Below are 24488 nucleotides of genomic sequence, written 5' to 3'. Positions count from 1 at the left end.
CAAACCAAGACTGAGACACAAGCCCAGCCTACGTCCACTGGCACCACAATGCCCTACGCGCTCAGCATCCAGGCCAAGCCAGCTCAGCTACATGCCAGGAACTAAGCACTTCAGGAACTTAAAGGAAAAGACCCAGGAGCAAACTTAGAATAGTTTCAGTGCTTTAGCTGTGCACCGGAAAACAGAAAATTCTAGAGCAAGATAACTGACTAGAATATCACCAATCTACACCCGGCATGAAAAGAAAAAGCAGGGAAGGGAGACTCGCGATAGCCAAGCTAATCTCCTCAAAGCATGACACTGTCCACACTGACCCAGGCACTTTACACGCAAGCTTTGCTTTCCTTTGGTGGCAGAGGGGGAGGCCCTGCTGTCTGCCCAGTGACGTCATCTTCCAGCCCAACAAGCTGGTACCGTGCAAAGGGCTGCACGTAGAGGTTTTAGCAACAGCGGCTCTGGTGCAGCTGCCATGCCTGCAGGTGGGAGCAGGTGCTGCTCACACTAGTGTCTGGATCTCGCATCGTCTCTCCCCCCAATGCACATTTACAAGGAACCCAGAAAACAGTCTCATGTCTCCTACTGTCCTGGACTGAATCACTGTCTGCAGCACAACTCTCCCTTCACGGGTCAGACAAAACAAAACAAAACAAAACAAAAAACAAAACAAAACAAAACAAAAACAACCTGACCCTAACAGGGAAGTCAGGAGAGAGGAAAGCACAGAACTACAGAAGAAAAGGTACGAAAATCAAAAAGTAAATGAGGATTAAACAGCAAACTGAAATCCAAATTAGTTGTGAAAGTGAATGAAGTAAACTTGAAGTAAAGTGTTAACATTATGAACTGTGCATCGTATAGACTGAAGCGGAGATTAAACAAACTCCAAAAGCATGCATATCGCTCACTTACCACCATGTTTTAAGGGTTTGATGCAATTGAGGGGGGAAAAAAAAGAAGTCATAGTAACCGACAAATATCAACATACCCCCAAACCCTCAGGCCAAAAGATAGCGGCTTAAACTGGCTCTCCTCTTCGCCTGGGATTACTCACAGCCACTGGCTAGATGGGAGGAAGAGGACTGGGGAGAAAGGGAACAAGATGCTTCTGGAATCCATCTGAGGAGAGTGAAGTTCCTGGTGGAACTGCCATCTTCCCAACTAGTTGTGCTATGGCGCTCACTCCGCCAGATCCCATCGCCTCACCGTCTGGAAGGTGCTCTGCGATGCCCAGTACACAACGCGTTACCTGATAGGGCACCACCTCGAAAAAGATGGCTTTTCAGTCAAAGTGACCAAGAGTTGATATCTAGTCAAAGCTTTTTCACTGCCTTCCTCTCACTGAGGATGGATTTTTCTAGTTCCTAAACCTGCTTAAATCTTGCCTCATCTCCATAGAGCAGCATTAAACCAGAGAGATTAACGGTCACATCCAGTTGCCTTTCATATTTAGTCCTACTGTATTCTCTCCACAAGGTAACTTGTTACTGACTCAGATGACCCCTAGATAGGAGACGATTTTAAAAAGTCACATTTCTTTTCCAGCATTCCCAGCCAGCTGAAAAGCTTCAGATGTTCCCAACTAACAGATTTTTCAAACATAAGAAAAGCTCTTATTTGTAAAGTGTCTAAAAGATTTTGAATGTATCATAGCCACTAAAAATGGTCCCCCTAAGCCCCCAACTATCTTCTCCACCAGTAACTTAAGGAGGAGTCCCTTTGAACTGCTAATAAAAATTGTCCCCTGAATGTGAAAACAGAAAACTCTCTGATGCTGCCACTTCTCTTAAATCAGCTCTTCTTGTTTTCATTCGAGGTCACTAAATGTCCAGTAGAACTGAAGGTCCCAACAATGAGGCAGGCTCGCACCACATCTCCCCAGGTGACTGGGGAAGACAGACTTGAAGCATATTCGCGCGCACACTAATCCCTCCCTGGGTTCCGTCAGCAGAGAACCGACACGGAAGGTGTGCTCCAAGCATGTGAGCTGTAGGACGGATAGAAGGCTAAGAGGATGCCGGCTCGACCTACTCTTTTTAGATAATTACTATTTAACATTTTCAGAGAATGTAGTCAAGAAGTGAGTAAAGTGAAAAAACGAAAACTCTGATTTGACCCCATGATTCATCTGTTAACTGAAAACACTGAAGGTAAAAGGCGATATGCAGATAATCTACCTGTAAGACAACCTATTGGGCATCGATCCTCAAATACACCACAGCAGGGGCTTAAAGGGACTTAGCGTGCATTTTGCTTGTAAAATGCCCTGAGTAGAGGCGCCTGGGTGGCTCAGTCAGGTAAGCACCTGCCTTTGGCTCAGGTCATGAACCCAGGGTCCTGGGATCAAGTCCCTGCATTGGGCTCCTGCCAGTGGGGAGTTTTGCTTCTCTCTCTGCCTGCCGCTCCCCCTGCTTGTACACACTCTCTGACAAATAGATAAAATCTTTAAAAATAAAGTGTCCTGGGTAGACTCTAGTAGACAGAGTCTACTCGAGACAAAGACAGAGATCTTTTGGTTTTCTTCTGCTGAAAACCACTAAACCTTAACTCTAAGCATTTCCTATGTGAGAAATCTGAAACAGTATTTACTTTTCTGGGGAAATATACTCAGACGAAACTCTCTAAGTTCGAATTTGTGCATGTGTACAGTTTTAAATTGTTTAAATTGTTCCCTTAGTGCTTTTCTGGTAAGAGGCTGAGTGTCTTAAGAGCTCAGACTGCCCAAATAGGAATATTGTGAGTTTTACATGAAATTGTCTCATACCAAAAAAAGTTCAGTGACTCAGAAATCATACATCTACTCTGATAGTAAAGTACCTATTTTGGCAGAGAAAGCATGTCAGGCATATTAAAAAAAAAAATCCATTTTCACTATGTCATAAATAAGTCAACAGCTCCACAGACGGTTATCTGACACAAACTCATCACCTCTACAACTCCAGTTTGTATCAGATAGGCAGTCCCGCTTCCTTCATTCCACACAGGGGTGCATGCATCTGTCTACGTGTAGGCTTGGGGAGGGCTGTGTGGGGAGAAAGCATATAAGGGGGCGGCCCGTACATGGGACTGCGCAGGAGTTGAGGGGAAACTAGCTGGAAAAAAGCTACAGCACAAGGAAAACTCACTGAAGAACAATCGACTTTTTTTTTTCTTTAATGATTAATTCCAGGGGGACAAGAAATGAAGGGGCATAGGAGCAGGGAGGAGTTGGAGAGGAGGCAGCAGACAAAGGAGAAAACTCTGGTGCGGAAATGCTGGAGCAAGGCAGGGATGTGGAGAATGGAGCCTGGACCGCGCTGGCTGTCGGGAAGGGAGTGGAGAGGAGGCAAACACTGCGATAATCCCAGCACCCCAGGTCTGTCACCCCAATTTCAACAAGAGAAAAGTAAATGCTGCTTACATTATAGTTCCTCTAAGAGACCAGAGCAAGATTTTAATTTGCACTTACCCATGTCTTTCATGTAGGATTCATCCACTATCTATAATAATTTCACTTAAAAGAGGGACCTTCCCTTCGGAAGCCACTCAGATCTGCTGACCACACACGGCTCCTCCACCCAACTGGCCACCACTTGCACTCAAGAGCCATGGAGCTCTAGGTGGTGGTGGTGGTGGTGGTGGTTTTTACAATAGCTGCTCCCCATGTAGGTGTCTGTGCTTGTCAAAACCAATACTAACCATTTCTCAAATCTAACCCAAATGTCTTCCACACATGCGGGGTGGGGTGGGGGGCAGCCTGGTAATAAACCTGGTAATAAAGTGGCTTCCTAACAGGAAGACTCAGATGGGGATGTGCTAAGCCAATGTGTCACTCTGCCAAGAGAGTGGCAGCCAGCCTTGTCTTAAAAAATCAGGATCTGAAGCCCATCTTTGCCTTCTCCTACCTCTTTGCTTCTCTACCTTTCCGAACAGAAGGCTGAGCAAGGTGATATTCTGCAAGGCAAAGAGCATTCTGAGGGGATGAAAAGCCTTTGCAGAACCGAGGCGTAAGTGCTCCTAGGGAGCCAACGCTGGAAATACAGCGTCCCTTGACTCTCAGGCCTAAATATAAGTACTCTGCCTTGGAATCCTAATTTGTGGCAGGAAAGAGACAAAATTATAGGAAAGATAGTATGCATGTGTGAAAATCCCAAGAAGGCAGCTCACATCATAGAACAGCAGTTCTGTGGACTTAGGAGAAGGAATGTAAAAATCCTGGGGCGCGTTCCCCCTGCAGGAACTGGCTCATTTATTCCCACAGGTCCAGGGGCTTCCCGCCTCCCACAGGCGTAGTTAGGTTCAACAATGAGCCTTTCCGGCAGCCTCACTGTAATACTCTCTTCTGCTTAGGGCAACCAGAGAGATTTTGGAGGTGCTGAGAAGGAAAAGAAGGGGAAGGCCTCTCAAACATGGCCTTCCAGAGAATCCAAAGCCCCCAGGCCTACCTTCAGGGCTGCATACCTTCTGAGGGAGCAGCAGCCACAGGGACACAGAGGACTCTGCGGGGTGAGCACAGAACTGCGGTGCATGAGCACAGGCCCAGGACTGTCGCAGCAGAGCTGGCATCCTCACCGTCACCTGAGTCCAGCCTCCACTGAACTTAGACCCACACCCTTCTTGTCTAGTCAGTGACAGGCAAGTGGTGGTAATCGCTGGCTGGCCAATGACTTTGACGGTGATGTTACAGGGCAGAAGGGTGGGAGCTAGTCAGGAAGCCAAAAGTACTACTGATACACATCTCCAGCAGCAGCTGCCCCCTGACTATAATCGTGGGGTTAGAAATGGAATATCCACGACCGAAAAAAAACAAAACAAAAGGAAAAAACCCTAAAGATCCCCTAGGACTTTCCTCACTGTAAGCATGTCCAAAAATCTAAGTTCCTTGTTCTTTCCAATGCTTACTAATTCACTGTTGTCCTGATGCCACTATCCAGTCCTACCTCTGGCCTAAGCCAGCCTAAGGGTGTCACCTCAGGGCCTGGGCTCCAGGTGTTACTGCTTAGTAGCTCAGTCTTAAAACCAGGGGCGATGGATACATCAGACTATACCATCCTTGTCTGTGAGACAGAAAAGCCAAATGCTTGGTGGCTGCCTCACCAAGAACCTTGAAACCTGCCAAAGGAACCTAGCAAGGGAGCCAAAGGCTGATCTTATTCTCAAGATCAGTCTGATTGGGCTGGGGCGGCACCTGCAGGGCTATACCAGGCAACCACATGACAACCAATGAGATACCTTAAATCTGCCTGAAAGGCCAGGTGGCCTGCGATCTTGGGTGGCTTCTAGGCTTGACCTGGATTCCCCTCAAGCTCAGTCTGCCTGATGATCTGTATTGGAGGAGGACAGAGCTGAACAAAGAGACTGACAGCTGCCTGTTCCCCACATGGGGCCTGAAGGGCAGATGGGACTGGGGCTTGGAGAACAGCCAAATGCAGGGATGGAGCTAATTATAGCTCGAAGGTGGCTAATCTTAAGAGCAGGGTGTGAGGAACCAGTATGGGAATTCTCCTTCTCTCCTTTTGGGACTGAACCCCAACATCCTTATAGTCCTTTTTGGGTGCTTGGAAACCATCTCAAGGATCCAACCCCAACATTACAGCTATTTTGTAGGGATGCTCTTACCGTCAGGAACTTCATCTGGCCTCTTCCTCTTCTCATACACAACAATGATCACCACAAGGATGATGATTTCAGCCAGAATTCCCAAAAAAGGCCAGAGAGGGGCCAGGTGGCTCCGTACCCTGAGGATGGTGACAACGGAGGCGGAACCGATGGAGTTGGTAGCATTACATTCATACTCGCCAGGGTCTTCTGTGATCTGGAGACCCACGATGCTCAGCTCAGTGTAATTCTCCTTGTTGATAATGAAGAAGCGGCCGGAGGTATTGACAATGTCCTGCTCAGAGGCAGAGAAAGTAAGAACACACAGAGGTCAGTGGAGGTGAATTCGTGTCCAAGACAAGGCAGCAAAGTTCTCCCTTCTTAGTAGGACTCCTGGCTAGGATGAGGGAGCAGTGTCTCGGACCCTCTTTGTCCAGGTAACTCATGAGCAGCTCATTACTTGCTTCCTTTCATTATCAGTAACAGATCAGCAAGCTTCTGGCAGAGCCAGGTTAAGGCCTCCCCTGCCCAACGGTCCTCTAGACTTCTCCAACTTCTCTGAAGTGAATGGAAGAAGTCCTACCCTGTAAGCTCAGAAAAGACCAACTCAATCTAGAAAATGCTACTTTAAATATAGATAAGAAACTGTAACAGGAAGAAGATGAAGAAAGAGGGGAGGGGTGTGCCCTCTATGGTCAGGCAAATATGCTAACTTCAGGCCTGTCTGAGGACTTCAGAATCTGCACATCTACTTCACACTTGGTGAGTTCTGAAGTCTCCTTAAACTTCCTCTAGAAACCATGCTAAGAACTTGCTCCTAGTCAGAATGGAGAAGTTCATTAACTTCCCTTTCCTTTAAGAATTAGACGGTTAAAGGAAAGTTTATTCAGTCAATCAACAGCTGTTTACTAATGTATGTTATAGGTCTCACAACCTACCAAGGGGAAGGCGAGACACAAGCGAACAAGGAGGCTGGCCTTTAGAGGGAACCAGACCTCCAAAAGGATGGTTACAGGAACGTGGCAAGAAGCCCCAACACACAGCATGTGCTGAGTACTGGGGGGAGACAGTGTGAGTGGCCAGTGCCAGAAAGAGTCGGATAAAGCTTGGGAGAAGAGCCAGCTTTTGCACTAGATGGTGGGGGGGAGGAGAGGGGATGGAGCAGATAGGAGCGCTCCGGGTCCATGTGAGAAGGCAGAGCCAAGAGTCCACAAGCAGGGGTCTAGGTGGAGCTGGGACAGGCTTACAGCACTGGGGTGACGGCAGGGCAAAAATGGACTTGTGTCAGCAGGCGGCAGCAACTAAAGCATAATCAGAAATAGTAAAGAAAGGGGAAGATAGCCCTGGACTGAGGTCTATCTGCACAGAGTGGCACACGCAACTTAGTGTGGGTAAGGTTAAAATGGCAAACACAGCCTTCAGAGTAAGTTATGAAGCTTCACTTTGAGGACTTGGAACGCTGCCAACTTCTCTAACCCCCTACTCTCCTGGTTCACTCAGTCCATGTTTTCCACTTATGATCAGAAGTGATGTCTTCTTTGATCCACAAACCTTCAACACGGGTTTTTTTTTTTTAATACCATGATATGCAAGAAACTTTAACCTTTTCAATCAATGCATAAGAAGATACTGAGTGGGACTTGTCCTACTGCTACAGAATTGATGACTAGGGAGAAGCATCAAAAGTACCCCATACCCGTGGATGGAAGTACAGCATAGGGAACAGGGTCGATAATATTGTAATAACGTTGTAGAGTAACAGATGGGACTACACTTGATCATGGTAAGCACTGCACTATGCGCAGAACTGTCCAATCACTGTGCTATCCACCGGAAACGAATACGTTATATGTCAACTATACTTCAGTAAAATTTTTAAATATATACATACATTTTTTTGAAGGACAACTTTTCAAACACCTTTAATCTAACTTGTACTGAGGAAGTGTTCACATATATTTATAACTAACAGTGATTGATATTTAGGTTTCAGTATTAACACTGTGTTATATGTTCAAATCTTCCACATTGTTGTTGATTTTCCCTCCATCTCATCTGTCAAAGGCTAAAAATAATATATGTAAGTCTGCCACCATATAACTGTGCATCTGGCTATATTTCCTTATTTTTCCAGTTTTTGCTTCATTCATTTTGAAACTACTATGTAGCATAATAGACCATGACAGCTTTGTCTTTAATGTGGATTATACCTCTTATCATGATAAAAAGGAACTCTTTTGGTTTCATGTTTTCTATTTGAACCTTTCTATAATGTTAATATTTCCATTGTTCTATTTATATAACTTCACCATATATATCTTTATTCATTTTTGTTTCAACACTTCTGAACTATTTTTTTGTATGCAGATCATCTTTAAGCAATATATTGTTACATTGTTTCTTAGATCTCTGCCTTTCAGTGAGGATATTTAAAACTTTGCATTTACTACTACTATAATTTTTATGTTTATTGTCATAGATTATGGCTTACTTTAAAAAAAAGTACCTCAGAATTCTTTTTAAAAAAAATAAAGTTCATACAAATCAGGGGCAGACAGTCCTTCCAGGGTTTATTAAAAGGGAGCCCCATCAAGCTCTCTTATGCCCAAGTCATTACCAGATTACCCCTTGCCAGTCTACAAAAGAGAAGACAGGTTGAGACCTGGCATTGCACACAGCCTTCTACCCTGCAGCTAAGTGGAACAGGCACCAAGAAAATCACTCAAAGATTGGGGGTGGCAAGAAGAAAGTATCTTTTTCCAGTGGTTATCCATTTAGGCAGGAGACTGGCTGGTAAGCTATATACCTCTCAACCTTGGATAAAGGCTATTTGGAGATGAGAAGGCAGAAGAACCTATACTCCCACCATTTGAAGAGTCATGAAGTTCAAGTTTCCTGTACCTAAGAGGTTTGCCTTCTGGGTGAGCAGACCCCAGCATCTGTGGCTGGAGCTAAATAAGAAACAGAAAGGTTCAGTAAGAGGAGATCTCTCATATCTAAGAACTGGTCCCGTAAAGAACTTACACAAATTCTTACAAGATCCAGGATCTGGATACCTGCCACACAGAGGCCCCAGAAGCAGCAAAAACCAACAGTAGACTCTTGACTATAGCAAAAGTCAGATGAGTGGGATTTGTTTCCCTTCCTGCCTCATACAGAAGAAAGAAAAACCCAGAAGACAGAGTGAGGACAATCCTCTACTCCCCTCAGGCTAGGGAGAGGGGACAGGAGGTAAAACTGGGAATTTGGGATTGGACTGGACTCCACTCTTTAACAAAAAAGAGGTCTAAGAAACCTATGGGATCTGCCTAGAAAAGGGATCTGTAAAATTAATGTCTAGAAAAAAACTGAAAGCATTTTATCTTCACCCTTAACCAAGTTTAGGCTGTTCAGCAAACTGGTTTTCAAAGGCATCAACCTAGAAATTTCTTTTCTTTTCCCTATCCTTCTTTCATTAAACTTTTGTTTCCCAATTGATTCACAGCTTGAAAGCAAGAGGAAATACTACTTGACTTTAAAGGTTTTTCACAATATAACAGGTAATTAAGAGTTCATGAGCATGAGAATAGGAGATCAATATCAAAATATCCACTGATGGGGAGCCTGGGTGGCTTCAGTCCTGGGGCTTGCATGGGGCTCCCTGCCCAGTGGGGAGCCTGCTTCTTCTCCCTCTGCTACTCCCCCTGCTTGTGCTCTCTGGCTCTGTCAAATAAAATCTTTTTTTTTTTTTTTTAAGACTTTATTTATTTGACAAAAAGAGAGACAGCGAGAGAGAGAACACAAGGACCCCAAGAACATAACCTGAGCCAAAGGCAGACGCTTAACAACTAAGCCACCCAGGTACCAGGAAAGGAAGGGAAAGGGAAAAGGAAAGGGCCATTGAAGAATCAAGGGCTCTTCTACTCAGAGACCAGGAGAGAGAAATGGGCATTTGTTTGCCATCACAACTAAGTATTTTATTGACTTTTCAGGGCCTGCTCTAAAAATACTCAACCTCTCCCTTCCTCATCATCCCCCTTATTAATGGGTTTCTGAAATCTAGCCATTGTAGTTAATGTTAGAGTCCTTTTCACCACTTGACATATCATTATTGAGAGGTCATGGAGTGGGAAGAACCATGGACTTGAAATAAAAAACTGGACTTGACCCTTCCTTGGTTCTGTAACTAATTCACTTTGGTTAATATGTAATCTTTCTGAAGAAGCAGACTAGATTATCTCCTTGGTCCCTTCTGATTCTGACTATTAACAATCAAAGAGGATGACTGAGAAGTACAGTGCTGGGCATGCAAGGCCTGGGGATAGGAGGAATGGATGACCCCCTCTCTGACAGAAAGAGAGACTGGCCAAACATCATGAATCAGAGAGTGAGTAAGAGTCTAAAACTTGGACTCCCTCCGCAGCACTACCAAGAATCATCCCCACAGACTGGAAAAAAGATGTTTTCTTTGATCTTTTTGAGAGCAGATACGGTCATATTTCCAATGTCCAATGCTGCCCTTGTACCTCACCATGTTGCTTCAATCCCTAATCAATACTCCCTGTGTTCTGGAATACACTAGTAATTGCCCTGGCTGCCATGTCTTCCCCCAAAACCAGAAAGGTGTACTGAGACTACTTCAAGAGCAGTGTTTTCTTTTGGACAAATGGACTAGAAAAATAATAAAAGTTTAAGATTGGGGTTATCTTGAGTGCCTGGGTGGCTCAGTTGTTAAGTGTTTGCCTTTGGCCCAGGTCACGATCCCCGGGTCCTGGAATTGAGCCCCATGTTGGAGTCCCTGCTCTCTGCTCAGTGGGAAGCCTGCTTCTCCCTCTTCCACTCACCCTGCTTGTGTTCCCTCTCTTGCTGTCTCCTTGTCAAATAAACAAAATTAACAAAATCTTTAAAAAAAAAAAAAGAAAAAAAGCAACAGTTGGGGTTAACTATTTCAATTTCCCATCTTAAAGGCAAACCAGTCAAATCCCTTCGTAGACAGCCACCTTTAACGAATCTTGTAGGGATTCCATGCTGGACAGAGACTGTCAGTGACCTTCAAATTCAAAATGTAACCGTCTGTGACTAGAACGGGTGACCTAAGCCATGGCAGTATGGCAGGTTACAGCAACTACTCCACATGTCTGGATCTCCCAGGAGAAACTCTAGCACAGAAACCCAGGCAGAGAGAATCAAGGCTGCCTCCTACTCACCATTGGCATACCATTCTTCTTCTTGCGCCATATCCAGTCGGGATGCGGGTAGCCAACTGACTTGCAATACATCATGGCATCTTGCCCTTCATTCTTATTCTCACTCCGTTTATGGCCAGTGATGTCAGGAGCAGCTGTGAGAGAGTGTTCAGCAGTTACCACAGGAGCCTACAGGATACAAAGGCCTTACCTATGGACTCGGAGTTCTGCTTCTAATACAGCCAGTCTCTAGGCCTGTCCTCATAGTCATCTTTGATAACAGGCATTTCAGGTCAGAACAAAGCAATGGAACCAATCCATCCCCTACCTCTCACCCACTGAAGCAATCACGCAGATACCAGGATTACTATACATGAAGTTCTGCTAACAATGCAGGTGGTTCTCTAACCTCCTAGAAGAGTGGACACAGGCTCAACTACCCTAAATGAAACATCCTTTAAAAAAAATGCACACAGGGACTATTATCTCCTCTTCTGGTTATGGTTTTTTTTTCTTAAAATGTGTGCACTATTAACAATTACAGATTACATCAAATGTCATACACTCCTTTAAGGAAATGAGAGAACCCTAAGATCAAACACTTAAAATCAAGTCCTACTGCAAGATACGTGAAAACAATGAATGCCCAGAGAAGCAATCTGATGAACATCAATGGGCAAGGTTCTCCTAGGAAAGAAGGAATCCAGCAAACTGGTCTTCACAAAGGGTAAGAAAGGAATAAACATGAAATTCAACCAATGTCCCAAGAGACTTCAACAGTTTCAGAATCTGACCTGTACACTTGATTTGCAGTAATCTCAATAAACCCAAACTTGGAATTTCTAGATACATTAGACATTGCTAGTATTCTCTGTTTTAAGGGATCACTTACAAAGAAATAGAACTTGTGGTTTAAAAATCGGGTAAGTTTCGGGGCACCTGGGTGGCTCAGTGGGTTAAAGTCTCTGCCTTCAGCTCTCAGGTCATGATCCCAGGGTCCTGGGATCAAGCCCCGCATTGGACTCTCTGCTCTGCAGGGAGCCTGCTTTTTCCTCTCTCTCTCTGCCTGCCTCTCTGCCTACTTGTGATCTCTGTCAAATAAATAAATAATATCTTTTAAAAAATTAAATAAGTTTCAAGGATCTAAGAAGTCAGAGATGGGGGCTAATTCTTTGAAATTAGTCTCCTTTGATCTTAACTAAATTTTCCACCATACCTCCTCCTCATCAGTTACAGTAATGTGAAAGCAATAAAACTCAAAGTAGGCCAGATATCACTTTGTTGGCCAAGATAGGAAAGAGAATCAATAAGCCTGGTCCAAATTCCAGTTTTGCTTGTTCTTTAATTATTCTGTGCTTCAGTTCTACATCCACTATCAAATGAAGGTAATTCTAGCCCCCATCTACATCCAGTGTCCTTGGATAAGTAAGATTTAAAACATTCACCCTGAGACTATAAAAGCCTGTACCATTATATTATGTTATGGGCTCGTCCCATGTTCCCCTTCTAAATAGCTTGGTTTTTCTTGGCTTAAAAAAAGGATCCAGGGCGCCTGGGTGGCTCAGTGGGTTAAGCCGCTGCCTTCGGCTCAGGTCATGATCTCAGGGTCCTGGGATCGAGTCCCGCGTCGGGCTCTCTGCTCAGCAGGAAGCCTGCTTCCTCCTCTCTCTCTCTGCCTGCCTCTCTGCCTACTTGTAATCTCTCTGTCAAATAAATAAATAAATCTTTAAAAAAAAAAAAAAAAGGATCCAAAGTCCTTCTCAGACTGTGCTTCCCAGCCCACTTCTAGAGGCACCTGGACAGAAAGGGAATGAACAAGGTCCCAAGGTGTCTCTATAGCCACTGCCTGCCCAACTGAGGCCGGCTCGGTACTAGTCAGTGTGAGGTCTTTTCTAAAAACGATGTTATAAAAGGAAACATCGTTTCTCCCCCCAAGCAAACTTCCTCACTGCAGAAGGGAGTGGACCAGCGGGGTCAATCTTGTTGCCACCATACCAGATTTCCCCCAAAGCCACTTGATCACTGCTCAGACCTACTGTTCCACCTGCTCACCCCTCCTCAGAGCTTTCCTCAGTCAATAAATAGTAAAGACCATCTTAAGTACTACAAGAAGCAAGCTCCACGACGATACACTAACAAAAACACCATTGGAGAAGACACAACAAACAGAGGAGCTACCATTTTGCTTCTAGCTGTGTTTCATGTGTTTGATCAACATTGGCTGAGCACCTACCATGTGCCAAATCCATCAGAGTGGTGGGGGGAAGGCCTTTCTGTTGAGGTGAATTTTAGCACAGTCATGAAGAAAATAAGGGAGTAGAGCACTTCTATATCCATGGGAAGAACACTCCAAATAAAAGACAAAAAAGCCTTAAGGCAGAGATGCACTTGTTATGGACAAGGAACAGCATGGAGGAGTTTGGTTGGAGCTCAGTAAGCAAAGCCAATGGTAGAAGAGGACATCAGAGTGAATGGAGCCCAGATCAAAGAGGACTTTGCAGGCCACTGCAGTGACTTTGACATTTACTCTGAGTCACCTAGGAAGCCACTGGTAAATACCAAGCAGGGGTATGGAAAGATCTGCCTGTTTAACAGGCTCCCTCTGGTTCCTATGTAGACAACTGTGTTGAGCGACATCAGTGGAAGCAAGACCATTTAGGAAGCTGTTAAGAGTAATCCAGGCAAGGGAGAAGGTGATTTGGATGACAGTAGTAGCAGTAAAAGTTGGGGAGATTCTGATATATTTTTTAGGCTGAGTTCATGTGTTTATCAATGGACTGGATGGATGTGGGATGCAAGAGAAAAGAGCCAGGATGACTCCAAAGTTTCTGGCTCGAATAATTTTAAAAGGGAGTTGCCAGTTACTACGATAAGGAAAACTATAGAAGACTCAAGCTGTGTTTTGTTGTTGTTGTTGGGTTGTTTTTATTTTGTTTTGTTTAGGGATAGAGCAATGGTGGTAGTAAAAACCAGGAGTTCAAAGTTTAGGACGTGTTAAGCTTAAGATACTTTTTTAATATCTGAGTGAAGTTGTCAAGTAGACAGCTGAGATGTCCAGTCTGAAGCTCAGGACAGTAGTCTAGGATGGAGATGGAAACTTTAGAAATCAGCGTACGTGTGGCAGATTTTTCCATTTTCATTCTCCTCTGCCCCACAGAGAATACCCACTCTGGCCCAGTTATCTAACTAATACCATCAGCTTTTACCTTGGGGACTCATCCCAATATTGCACATCAGAACCACCTAGAAGGCTAAAAGGTGAGTTGGCTTATGATGCCACGGCCTCTAAGAAGTTGCTATTCTGAAAGGAGGCAGACCAGAAGGCCAAGACCTGAGAAGGATGGGGATGATCTTCACTCCTACCGTGGTGTTTAGGGAACCACCACTTCCCCTTTTCACTGATTCTGGTATTCTACAGAGGCGTCTATTTACCCATGTGAACACGGCCTTAAAGCCTACTATACACAAAGACTATCTAGGAACTTAGCCACCCTCATCACACTTTGTTGGCCATACTTACATAGTGTAAACCTATAGGCAAGAGACTTCAGTGGTTAGATCTGTTACTGCTTTCTCCTCAGCTTAGCAAAGAATACCAAGTGACGCTCTGATTAGTCACCCTTGGGATGGTGGAAGTGTCACTAGTGTTGTGGGCAGAGAGAAAATTAACCCAAGCCACATCACTCTATCCCTAAGGGAAGGATTATAACAACTATTACCTTAGCCTTTGAGTCAAAGAAAAATCTTTTTCACTTCTCTCTATCCTTTATGGTAGCTGCTCAATCAGAAAGCCTGCACTTCGGATGGCAGCCACATCTGTGTGAACATCGCATAAGGCATAAACTTACCAAATGACAGAGCTATATACCTGAAACTAATGTAATACTGTGAGTCAACCATACACAAATAGTGGGGGAAACAAAAGAAAGAAAAATGGGGGAGGTGGAGAAAGAAAAGCTGAGGACAGTGGATCCACAGCAAGAAAGATCACTAGACTCTCAGAGCACATGTAAGCACTGGGAAGAGAGCAAGGGGGGTTCCTTAGGGCTCAGAGTCCTCTCAAGGTGGTTTTTATTTTTTATTTTTTTTAAGATTTTACTTATTTATTTGACAGAGAGAGATCACAAGTAGACAGCGAGGCAGGCAGAGAGAGAGGTAGAGGGAAGCAGGCTCCCTGCTGAGCAAAGAGCCCGATGCGGGACTCCATCCCAGGACCCTGAGATCATGACCTGAGCCGAAGGCAGCGGCTTAACCCACTGAGCCACCCAGGTGCCCTCATGGTGGTTTTTAAATAGTCACCAAAGTCTTTGATATTTTTCCCTTCAAGAAGTGAAGCATAACTACTCCCTCCCTGAGTGTGGCCTAGTGACAGTAATCCAATGAATGAATGAATGAATGAATGAATGAAATAAAGCAGAAGTAAAGGTATGTGACTTGGGATAGTTCACAAATGACCATGTGTCTTTCTCCTTGCTCTCTTTCGGATCACATGTTCTGGGGAAGGTTAGCTGTCATACCTGGAGGACACTGAAACAGCCTATGGAAAAGGCCCACGTAGTGAGGAACTAAGGCCTTCTGTCAACAGCAGCCATGTGAGGCAGCCACCTAGCAAACAGATCCTCCAGCCTCCGTGAAGCTTTCAGAAGACTGCATGCAGCCTGAGAGACCCTGAGCCACCCCACTAACCAGCTCCCTAATTCCTGACCCACAGAACCTACAAGGTAATAAGGGGGGGTTTATTTTGTTTTGCTTTTAAGTCTCTAAGTTTGGTGCTAATTTAACCACCCAATGAAGAAGACATTACCCCATTTACATAGACTGGAAAACTCAAGTTTGGAAGTTATTGAACTTCTAAAAGTACATTGCCAATAAATGGTAAAGCTAGAGACCAAATTCAGGACTGATTCCAGAGGTCATGCTTTTTTGTACTTTATCACATAGAAGAGAAAATAAACCAAACTAGAATGGAGTCCATAAAAAATAAAAATATGCAATATGCATTACAACTGCATAGAAAACTGCCTAAAGGTTATCTTTGCTTGTAGATGTAACAGAACACTCTAGACCTGAGGTGGACTGATTTAGCTGTCGGACTTTACTCTGTATACCATAACATAAATAAAAGGAGCTATGGACTTTAAGTCAAAGAAATTTAGGCTCCATTGAGACTATGACTCACCAACTGAGTAACCTAAGGTGGGTCATTTAAAATCCTTTGAGTTTCACTACTCACTTTTGTAAAACAGGAGTAATACATAATTCACAGAGGTCTTATGAGGATTAACTTACATCTCTGTACCAATCTAGCACATGATTGGAGCTCAGGGTCAAAAACATTTAAATTTAGTTATTAATCAGGGAAAGGAAAGGCTAGACTCAGACTCTGGCATTAGAAGTTCTAAGAAGTCAAAGAGATGCTGATTAACGTGTTCTCTCCCTACTGATATAAACAGGACTTTTGTTTGTAACTCTAATAAGGTTTAATCGGGTCAGATACTCACAAATTTTGATTAATGGCCTATTTATATTGATTAAGGTGTCTCACCTTCGATGGGCTTGCCAATTAATAAGGAACTACTTAATCAGGGTCAGCTGGTCTAAAGGTAGGTAGGTCTGTGGCATCTGACAGAGCCAAATACTCCTTACTTCCCCTACCCTCTCAGAGAGGCAGAGAGTAACAGAGGGACCTTTAAAAGAGATCAGAGATCTACTCAGGAATTAACTTGCTCTCTGGCCTTGTTAGCCGCATACTCTAATATTAGACATCAGTTAATGGATATCCTTCCAGTATCCTGATGAATGGCAACACAGGGGTTCGAAAAGAATCTTAGTTACCCAAAAACATCTGACCCAATTTCATTATCTGGGCCCATAGCTGAGGACGAACACATGTTTCTCAGCACCCTCTGTTGCCTGTCCAGCCTACACTTAAGAGCAAAGCATCCAGCTTCTCTGTCACACTGGCGGCTGCAGAAAGTGTCCACTTGGGCAATGGAGTCATGTTCAGCTGAATCTGACATTAAATAAAGTTAAACACAACAGAGCTAAGAATGGGGTCATAGGGTGGGGTTTCATACTTTTCAAGGCAAATTCATAACTCACAACTCATTTTTCGTCTTTGCTGTAAGCAAACTTAAAGGCTTGGCTGAAGGCAGAGAGAGAGAGAGTTAAGATTTACTATTAAGCCAAGAGCTAGCCCAAGAAGCAATATGAGACTGGCCACAATGGAAACAAAAGGGATGTTGGCTTTGTGGCTCAATAAGCCGCCTCCACACACGGTAGATGCATCACTCATCTGACGACTAGAGCAGCCCGGGACTTGTGCTGCCTTCTGCAGATGAGACTCTTCCCCTTCTGTGTGTGAGAGCACTGAGTGGGTGGCATCTGAAGTCTCCTTGAAGACAGTGACTCTAGCCTGGGCCACTCTTATCACCCAGAGTGCTCTTCGTAAGCCTGATATCCAGCCACAGTGCCCACACATTCAGTCAAGTTTGAGAACCATTGTTCTCGTATCTTTCCTGGCACCAGTTCGAGATCCAGGCAGTAGAAGGAGGTACTGTCCCTTAAGACAGGGAGATGAGTGAGTGGAGGTATGTGGAGCACTGAGGGGACACTCCCAAAGCTGAGAAGCTGACACAGCCAACTACCATGAAGAAAAGAAGCTTAGAGATCCTTTTCTTCAATAACCCAGCCTCACCTTTGGGTTCTCCCCCTTCCATTTAAGGGAACCACAGCCTACTAGAACCTTACAGGAACTCTTAAGAGCATCTATCTCACCCTGCTTCATCACACACTTGTGGAAGCTGAGGCCCGAGGAAAGGAGCGAACGACAGTGAATGGTTAGGGCCACTGAAAGTTTAATGGCAAGGCAGGATTAGAACCCACTTCTGACTCTCAGTCCAAGACATTCTAGCTATTATATGATGAACACAGCAACATGGCTTAGGGCCTAGGAGCACAGGTTCTGGCACAGGAGTGCCTGGATGAGAACCCTTGTTCCATGGGTTACCTGTCACACTGGGCCAGTCATCTGATTCCCTGGATCCTCCATGTTCTCCCCTGAAAAGTGGAAATAATAATGGCATTTCCACCCAAGAGCTGTGAAGACTCTAAGGGAGGACAGAATAGTAATGCACCTAGCACGGAGCCTGGCACAGTTAGTGTGCAATGTTAGCCATTCTTATTAAGGAAGGTCAGGGTAGCACCCTGAAGAGAGGAAAAGAACGAACAGGTATGGTTATTTGGGCTGAGGTTGATGCTCACAATGTTCTAGCAACTTCAAGGTATTATTTTGCTTTCAAAGACTTCTCAAGTATGGGCAATTCAGCTTTGACAGAAGTTCTGACCTAAAGGATGTCAGAACCTCTAAGCATCCTTGCCAATCAAAGTAGCTACCTATCAAATAAATAACCATGGAAATGCTCTGTATGCTGAAAGTGCCAGACAAATGAAGAGATGTGTATTATTACTCTTAATAATACACACTCCATCTCAGCCAGTCTGAACTTTTAATGTATCGACTGTAAGGCCATATTACAGAGTAGGAAACAAGGATTCAGGATAAGGCTATAACATTTAAAAATCCTAACATTTAGCCATAAAATTAAAATACAAAGAAAGCTGAGAAATATGGAGGGAAAAACAAGATCGGTCTCATCTCTGGTAGCCCCCACAAGACTGAAAGTCACTTGATATGCCCAGTGAGCAGAGAGAGATAATGGTGAGCTTAATAAAATGAGTTAGACCCTCGGGGCGCCTGGGCGGCTCAGTGGGTTAAGCGCTGCCTTCGGCTCAGGTCATGATCTCAGGGTCCTGGGATCGAGTCCCGCATCGGGCTCTCTGCTCAGCAGGGAGCCTGCTTCCTTCTCTCTCTGCCTGCCTCTCAGTGTACTTGTAATTTCTCTCTGTCAAATAAATAAATAAAATCTTAAAAAAAAAAAAAATGAGTTAGACCCTCAATGCAGACCTTCCTGGGTCTGGGATGTACCTTTCCCAAGAGGCGATAGCATGTTTGTTACAGAGGATTTGGTGACCACCAGAATCCTTTTCTAAAAACAGAACAAAATTCAAATTCCTTATTTCTTGGACTAATCAAAATAACGGAGTGATGAGGATAGGGTTTGGAAGTCAGGAGAGGGGTTTTCTTTTTTTTGTAAATTACAGACATTTTTAATGTGCTTTGTTATGAGCACATTTTGTTTTCTAGTTTCAGAAAAGGAAGAAAGGGAAAGAGGAATGACAGTAAGAGTTAGAAAGGTTGAAGAATTACAGAAACAGAAAATTCAGTACCTATCCATTCACGAATGCTCTATAGCAAGCTATGGAGTGTCTAGAAGACATAACCTCTGAAGAGTCAAAATGCTGGGGAAAGAGATGCTTCCCCACAGTTACCTAAGTGGATCCCAAGACAGGCTGGGCTTTGCGGCCAAGATCCCACTAAGATCTAGTCATGGAGATTTCCTCTCCCCTGGCCAGCCGTGCTCCATCTTTCACCCCCAGCATCTGCTCAGGTCACCTGGCAAATACTTAAGAAATGTAATCCTTACACAGTAATAGTATCTTCCTGTTTACACTGTGCCACATTTTTGGCCTTTAAAAAAAGTACAAGAAAAAAACCCTACTTCAGATGCAAGGCCTTCCCTACTACATGTGGACATTGCCATCCTCAAAATTCCTTTCTTGACAGGGGCTCTACAGGCTAGAGTGGAAAAACACTGCCACCTCAGGCCTGCTCCTGGCCACGTGTCCCTCTGACTCCTTCAGTCTTCTTTTCCCTTGCACACGGTAAGCAGTGCAAGACATGATGATCTGCTCTTCCAGTGCCCAGTTCTGATCTAGTCTAGGCCCTTTGCTCCCCACAGTGCTAAGTCCCAGCAACACCTCGGTGAGGAGGAGCAGAATGCATGCAGTACAAGCCAAAGAGGGGAGAAAAGGGCTGTAGCCTGCAGAATTGGTGCTAAGGCAATCTATCTGTGTGCTATAAGTGAGCCAGCCCTGAAATGCCAATTTATACTTGAACCACAAAGGAAGATTCTCAGAGACTCCTTTCAGCAGAGGTCACTTAATGTTTCTTGAATCTCTCTCAAGTACTCAGCATATTTTTCAAATCTTTGTAACTATACAAAGATAACGGTCTTTTACCTTGCCATATTGGACTCTGAGAAAACAAAACCAGAATTTATATGAAATTCATAGAATTTCTGGGAATTATATGAATTTCTGGGAATCAGCCCCTCTCTCTCTCTGTGGAAGGCAGTTTGCAACCCCAACCACCTAGCTTAGAATATGATCCTGGGCTTATGGCAAATCATTTTTTTTTTCTTTTCTCCCCCGCCATGGCAAATCTTTTTTGAAGTTAAACAAAAAAAAGTCAAATGTTCAGTCTTTATCAGACTAAACTAATTATCCCCTAAAAGACATTAAATGTTCAACTGTTTTCTATCCAGGTGTTAGGGAAGAGAGAGACTGGATTTCACTGTAAATTTTCTTGAGAGACTAACCCATCAGTCCAAGCTAATCACAGAATATGCTTCAGAATTCTATGAAAGAGAATTCCCTTAAGGTCTACTCTTTTAAAAGCAGAATTCACCACCTGCCCAATCTTCCTCACAGAGCTCCTGGGCAGCAAAAGGCAGCAGTGCACAACACACACAGTCACAGCGACAAGCTGTCATGGAAGTTTTAACCTCCTCTGAAAATGCTCCTGCCTGCAGCCTCCTATTCTCTGCCGCTCCAGACCACTACCTCCTATCTGCTAAAGGGAATGTGAGGAAAAGATGTCTTGCGGGGGGGGGGGGGGGGTCACAAAAGCACAGCTCATGAGCAGCCAACCACTGGGAAACCTCCATCTCCACTCTTGAAAGCGCTGCTAGAAATCAGGAGAGCCAAGTCAGCAGGATCACAGTGAAGCCAGGACTTCCAGTTGCTTGGAATTATGTTTCAGACTTGCGGAGGACAGCTAACTACACACACCACTCTCCCTCCTCACCCATCCTGTTACATCCTGTGCCAAAGGCTCAGCCTGGAAGACTACAGGGCCTCCAGTCTCTCCTGGGAGAGTAAAACATCTCTCCAGGTAGTCCTGCTCACCCAGCCAAGGAAAGACACTCAGCTGACTTAGAGAAAAGGCCTTCTCATGCCTCCCTCCCCATGCTGAACAAATGCGTCATCCTTCAGAAACAGAGATAAACCCAGACCTCTCCAAGAAAAGCCCTGAAGGAATCAAATCCCAGGTTCTCTGTCCTGTGTGGACTGTAACCATGCCACTGTGACTCAACCCCTTCAGGCATTTTGAATTCAATCTGGCAGCTAGAAGAGACACTGGCTATCCTTATGTCCACTTATAAGTCAGGGCTGTGTCAGCAAGACAATGCTTTCATTTAATAACAACATATAACTGAAACTTAGAATCTGTCTCAGCCTTTCTTTAATCTGAACCTCTAGTCTTCTAATTGTTTAAAGAAAGATCTGAGTATCTGCTATTATGGGATCTTCCATTTCCTAAATTTGTCCTTTCAGCTACTAAAGATCACCTATGGATTTAAAGAACAAGTCTGTCTCTTTCCTAAGCAAAATGAAGAAGACTGGAAAAACAAACAAACAACCCCTCATCTCTTTAGTCTAACCTCAAACAGTAGCCCCACCTTCCCCCTGGACATTTCATAAAATGGAAAAACAGGGGACTGAGAGTCAAGACCTGGGTTCTAACCCTAGCTCTGCCACAAACCACTCTGTGACCCAGAGCTCATGGCTGCACTCTTCTGGGTCTCAGCTGCTTCTTTGAAATAACATAGGAAAGCTGGATTCACAATGTTAGGGTAGCTCCAATCTTGTAAAATTCACTTGTCCCTTCTCTTAGAGTTCCTTTCCTTTCTCGAACTTTCAGCTACATGTTCAAGACATAGCTGTTGAAGTTGCCACGCACCCAGTTCCTATTAAAATTCCAATGAATTACCCACAAATAGTTTATGTTCACCATGCACATCTTATTTTTCCAAATCCTCCTGGCCTGTTGGAAAGACCTATGTAATAATATTTGTAAGGTACTTCGTTCTAAGGGATTTACATAGATTGAACCATAACAAAGCTGCCAACATTCATTTTTACCACACAGAAACAGCAATCTCCTATGCCTCAAACTACCGTATCAGCTTATTCATTCCTCCTTACAATCCCCATGAGGTAGGTTTTACAAACGAGGACACAGGAGCACACAGAAGTTAATAACTTGCCAGTCATATACATAGCTAAGAGATGATAGGTCTTGGAGTTAAACCTGGGCGCCTGAGCTCTGAGCTTGTGGTCCTACCATAATGTTATACTGCCTCCCATAATGGGAACAAGAACAGCTTGAAGACTGGAAGTCCAGACCAAGTAGTGTCTCAGAAAGAGAGCGAGAGGCTCACACTGCAGCCTCTGTTGGGTTGTACCTTTCACTTCAATGGTGGCATTTGCTTTAGGAGCACTGACAAAGTGATATACACAGTGGTATTCGCCTGAATCCTCAGCTCTCGGCTTATTGATCCTGCAGAGATGAGAAAAAAAAAAATCAAGTGAGGAAGCTGGGAACAAATATACAACAAAATACACAACAAAAGAATCAAAAGGGCAACCAGGGCCCCTGCTCTCCAAACTGTGTCCCTGAATGCAACTCTCCTCCTCCTAACTAAAAGCAAAACCTCCCTCCATGTATTACAAAACATTAATGCTTCACTCCTTCCTGGGTGCCTGGAATACAAATATAGAATGATATATGCTCTCTAACCTTAAACAAGCAATCAAAATAAGAGGGCTGTACAAAACAGACTCTATTTAGATACAGAGGATGGAGCCATCAATAAAAACTTCTTGCTCACCTGGTGGTTCTAGTCAAATAAGTAAGAGCAGGAAAAAAAGCAAATCTTCTTCTGTGCTTCCCTAAAGACCCTGTTGTGGGCTTGTTCTTCCCACACTGTATTTCAGTAGCATGCCTTTCAATAAGTCTACTCACTAACAGGACCCAGGGGACATTAGGGAGAAAAAAAAATCTCTGACAGAGCACCAGCCACAAAGATGCAACTAAACTTTTAAGACTTTTAAGTACAGGGATGCCTTGATGGCTCAGTTGGTGGGGTGTCTGCCTTTGGCTCAGGTTCACGATCCCAGGATCCTGGGATGCAGCTGGGCATCGGGCTCCTTGCTCAGTGAGGAGTCTGCTTCCCCCTCTGCCTGCCGCTCCCCGCATTTGTGTGCATGCTCACTCTCTCTGACAAATAATAAAATCTTTAAAAAAAGAAAGAAAGAAAGAAAGAAAAGAAAAGACTTTTAAGCACAGCTAGAACTCTAAGGACCGGCACAAATCTGCTCCCTACCATCATCTCAGCCACTTTTTAGCCATGCTGGGCTCCTTCCACTTTTTCAACGTGCCCCACTTGTTCCTCCCTCAAAACCTCGACGTGAGATATTCCTTTAGAGAATGCTCTTCCCATTACCCTAACCTAAGTCTTTCTGCATCAGTCTTGGCTCACATCACTTCCTCCTATCCTCAATCTAAGTGACATCCCTCTCCCTGACATGCTCATTATACACTCAGATTCTTCATAAGCATTCATCATATGTGATTATATACTTATTATATATGTATCATAAATATATAATATATTACATATTTTTATATTTTATAAATATATATTATATAAATATGTAATATATATTATATATTTATGTGATTGCTTGATGAATGTCCCGTTTCCCAAAAGACCAAGGGCTATATGGACAGGCACTGTTTATTCGGTGTACAATTCTATACGCTGCATATGATCTGACCCGGAATACAGCAGAGGGAAGGAATAAAGGAGTAAATGACTGAATGAATATAAACAGAGAGTAAACAGCTATGCAGAGATCCTGATCAAGTACATCATAGTGACAAGAAGGACTGTAGGAAGTGTGTACGGCTAGAACAGCACTCCTCTGAATTCCACAGGGTGATCCTAAACAAGCTTTCTTGCCCCTAACAACCAGCTTCACACCAGCTCAGTACACTATAGCCTGGACACACACCCCAAAACATATGCAGACAGGCTAGTGCGTAATTACCAAAGAGAGAGAAATCGACATCAGAGGATAGCCATTATATAGCTTCTCCTCTCTTGACTCAGTGGTTGAAACATGACACTTGTGATGGTCAAATCTCTACCGCACTAGTTAACGTCTGAGATAAACCCCTAACCTTGACCACTGACTAGCCTAATATAAGTATCCATCTTACTGTTCATCCCAAAAAAGAAACGGGGTTAACAGAATATGGAGGAGGAGAGACACAGCCTCTCCCTAGGACTGTCTCAGCATACCCACTGCAGCATAATATTCTAAGAGGAACAGCCAAGAGTCTTCTAAATTTGATACAAGTAGCTCTTCTTAAATCAATATGCTCCCAATAGGGAAAACAGACAAGTCAGCTGCTTTTAACAAATGTTCCAGAGTTTCAAGGAGGAAAGGCAGCTGTACCCTTAGGGCTCAGACTAACTTCAGTCTTGAAAAGACTTAGAAAGATGACTCCCAAGCTTGAGCCCATGCCTAGGGCTCAAAATCGCCTACATAACATTCCCTTCAACTAGCTATTGGGAAGCAACTGAAGCAAATGGAAAACATCCCCTCAAGTGAGCAGGTGCAGGGTCTAAGACCAGCTCCATAGCTGACTTAATAGGTGGTTCAAGGGGACTCATAGCTGTTACTTCACAAAATGTGGGAGAACACTGAAAAACTCTG

The 24488-nt window shown here is 44.0% G+C and overlaps 1 protein-coding gene across 5 annotated transcripts in view; it reads right to left on the bottom strand.

The window, feature by feature from the left end:
- NPTN (neuroplastin) overlaps positions 1-24488 on the bottom strand; it is a 70245-nt gene that overhangs the window by 3914 nt on the left and 41843 nt on the right. For 3 of the 5 annotated variants that reach the window (XM_059371867.1, XM_059371869.1, XM_059371868.1), the window contains exons 4-6: positions 22169-22263; positions 10761-10894; positions 5596-5869 (exon numbers count right to left, since the gene is read on the bottom strand). In XM_059371867.1, the coding sequence (XP_059227850.1) occupies positions 5596-5869; positions 10761-10894; positions 22169-22263 (503 nt within the window). Of the gene's footprint in view, positions 1-3103; positions 3298-5268; positions 5301-5595; positions 5870-10760; positions 10895-22168; positions 22264-24488 lie in introns of those variants that run through there. The other 2 variants (XM_059371866.1, XM_059371870.1) reach the window with 2 other exon arrangements.

Source organism: Mustela nigripes, chromosome 13 (genome assembly GCF_022355385.1).
Source record: "Mustela nigripes isolate SB6536 chromosome 13, MUSNIG.SB6536, whole genome shotgun sequence".
NCBI classification, from domain to species: domain Eukaryota; kingdom Metazoa; phylum Chordata; class Mammalia; order Carnivora; family Mustelidae; genus Mustela; species Mustela nigripes.
The sequence above is the reverse complement of the archived record's forward strand: the minus strand, read 5'-3'. Positions and strand labels throughout refer to the sequence as shown.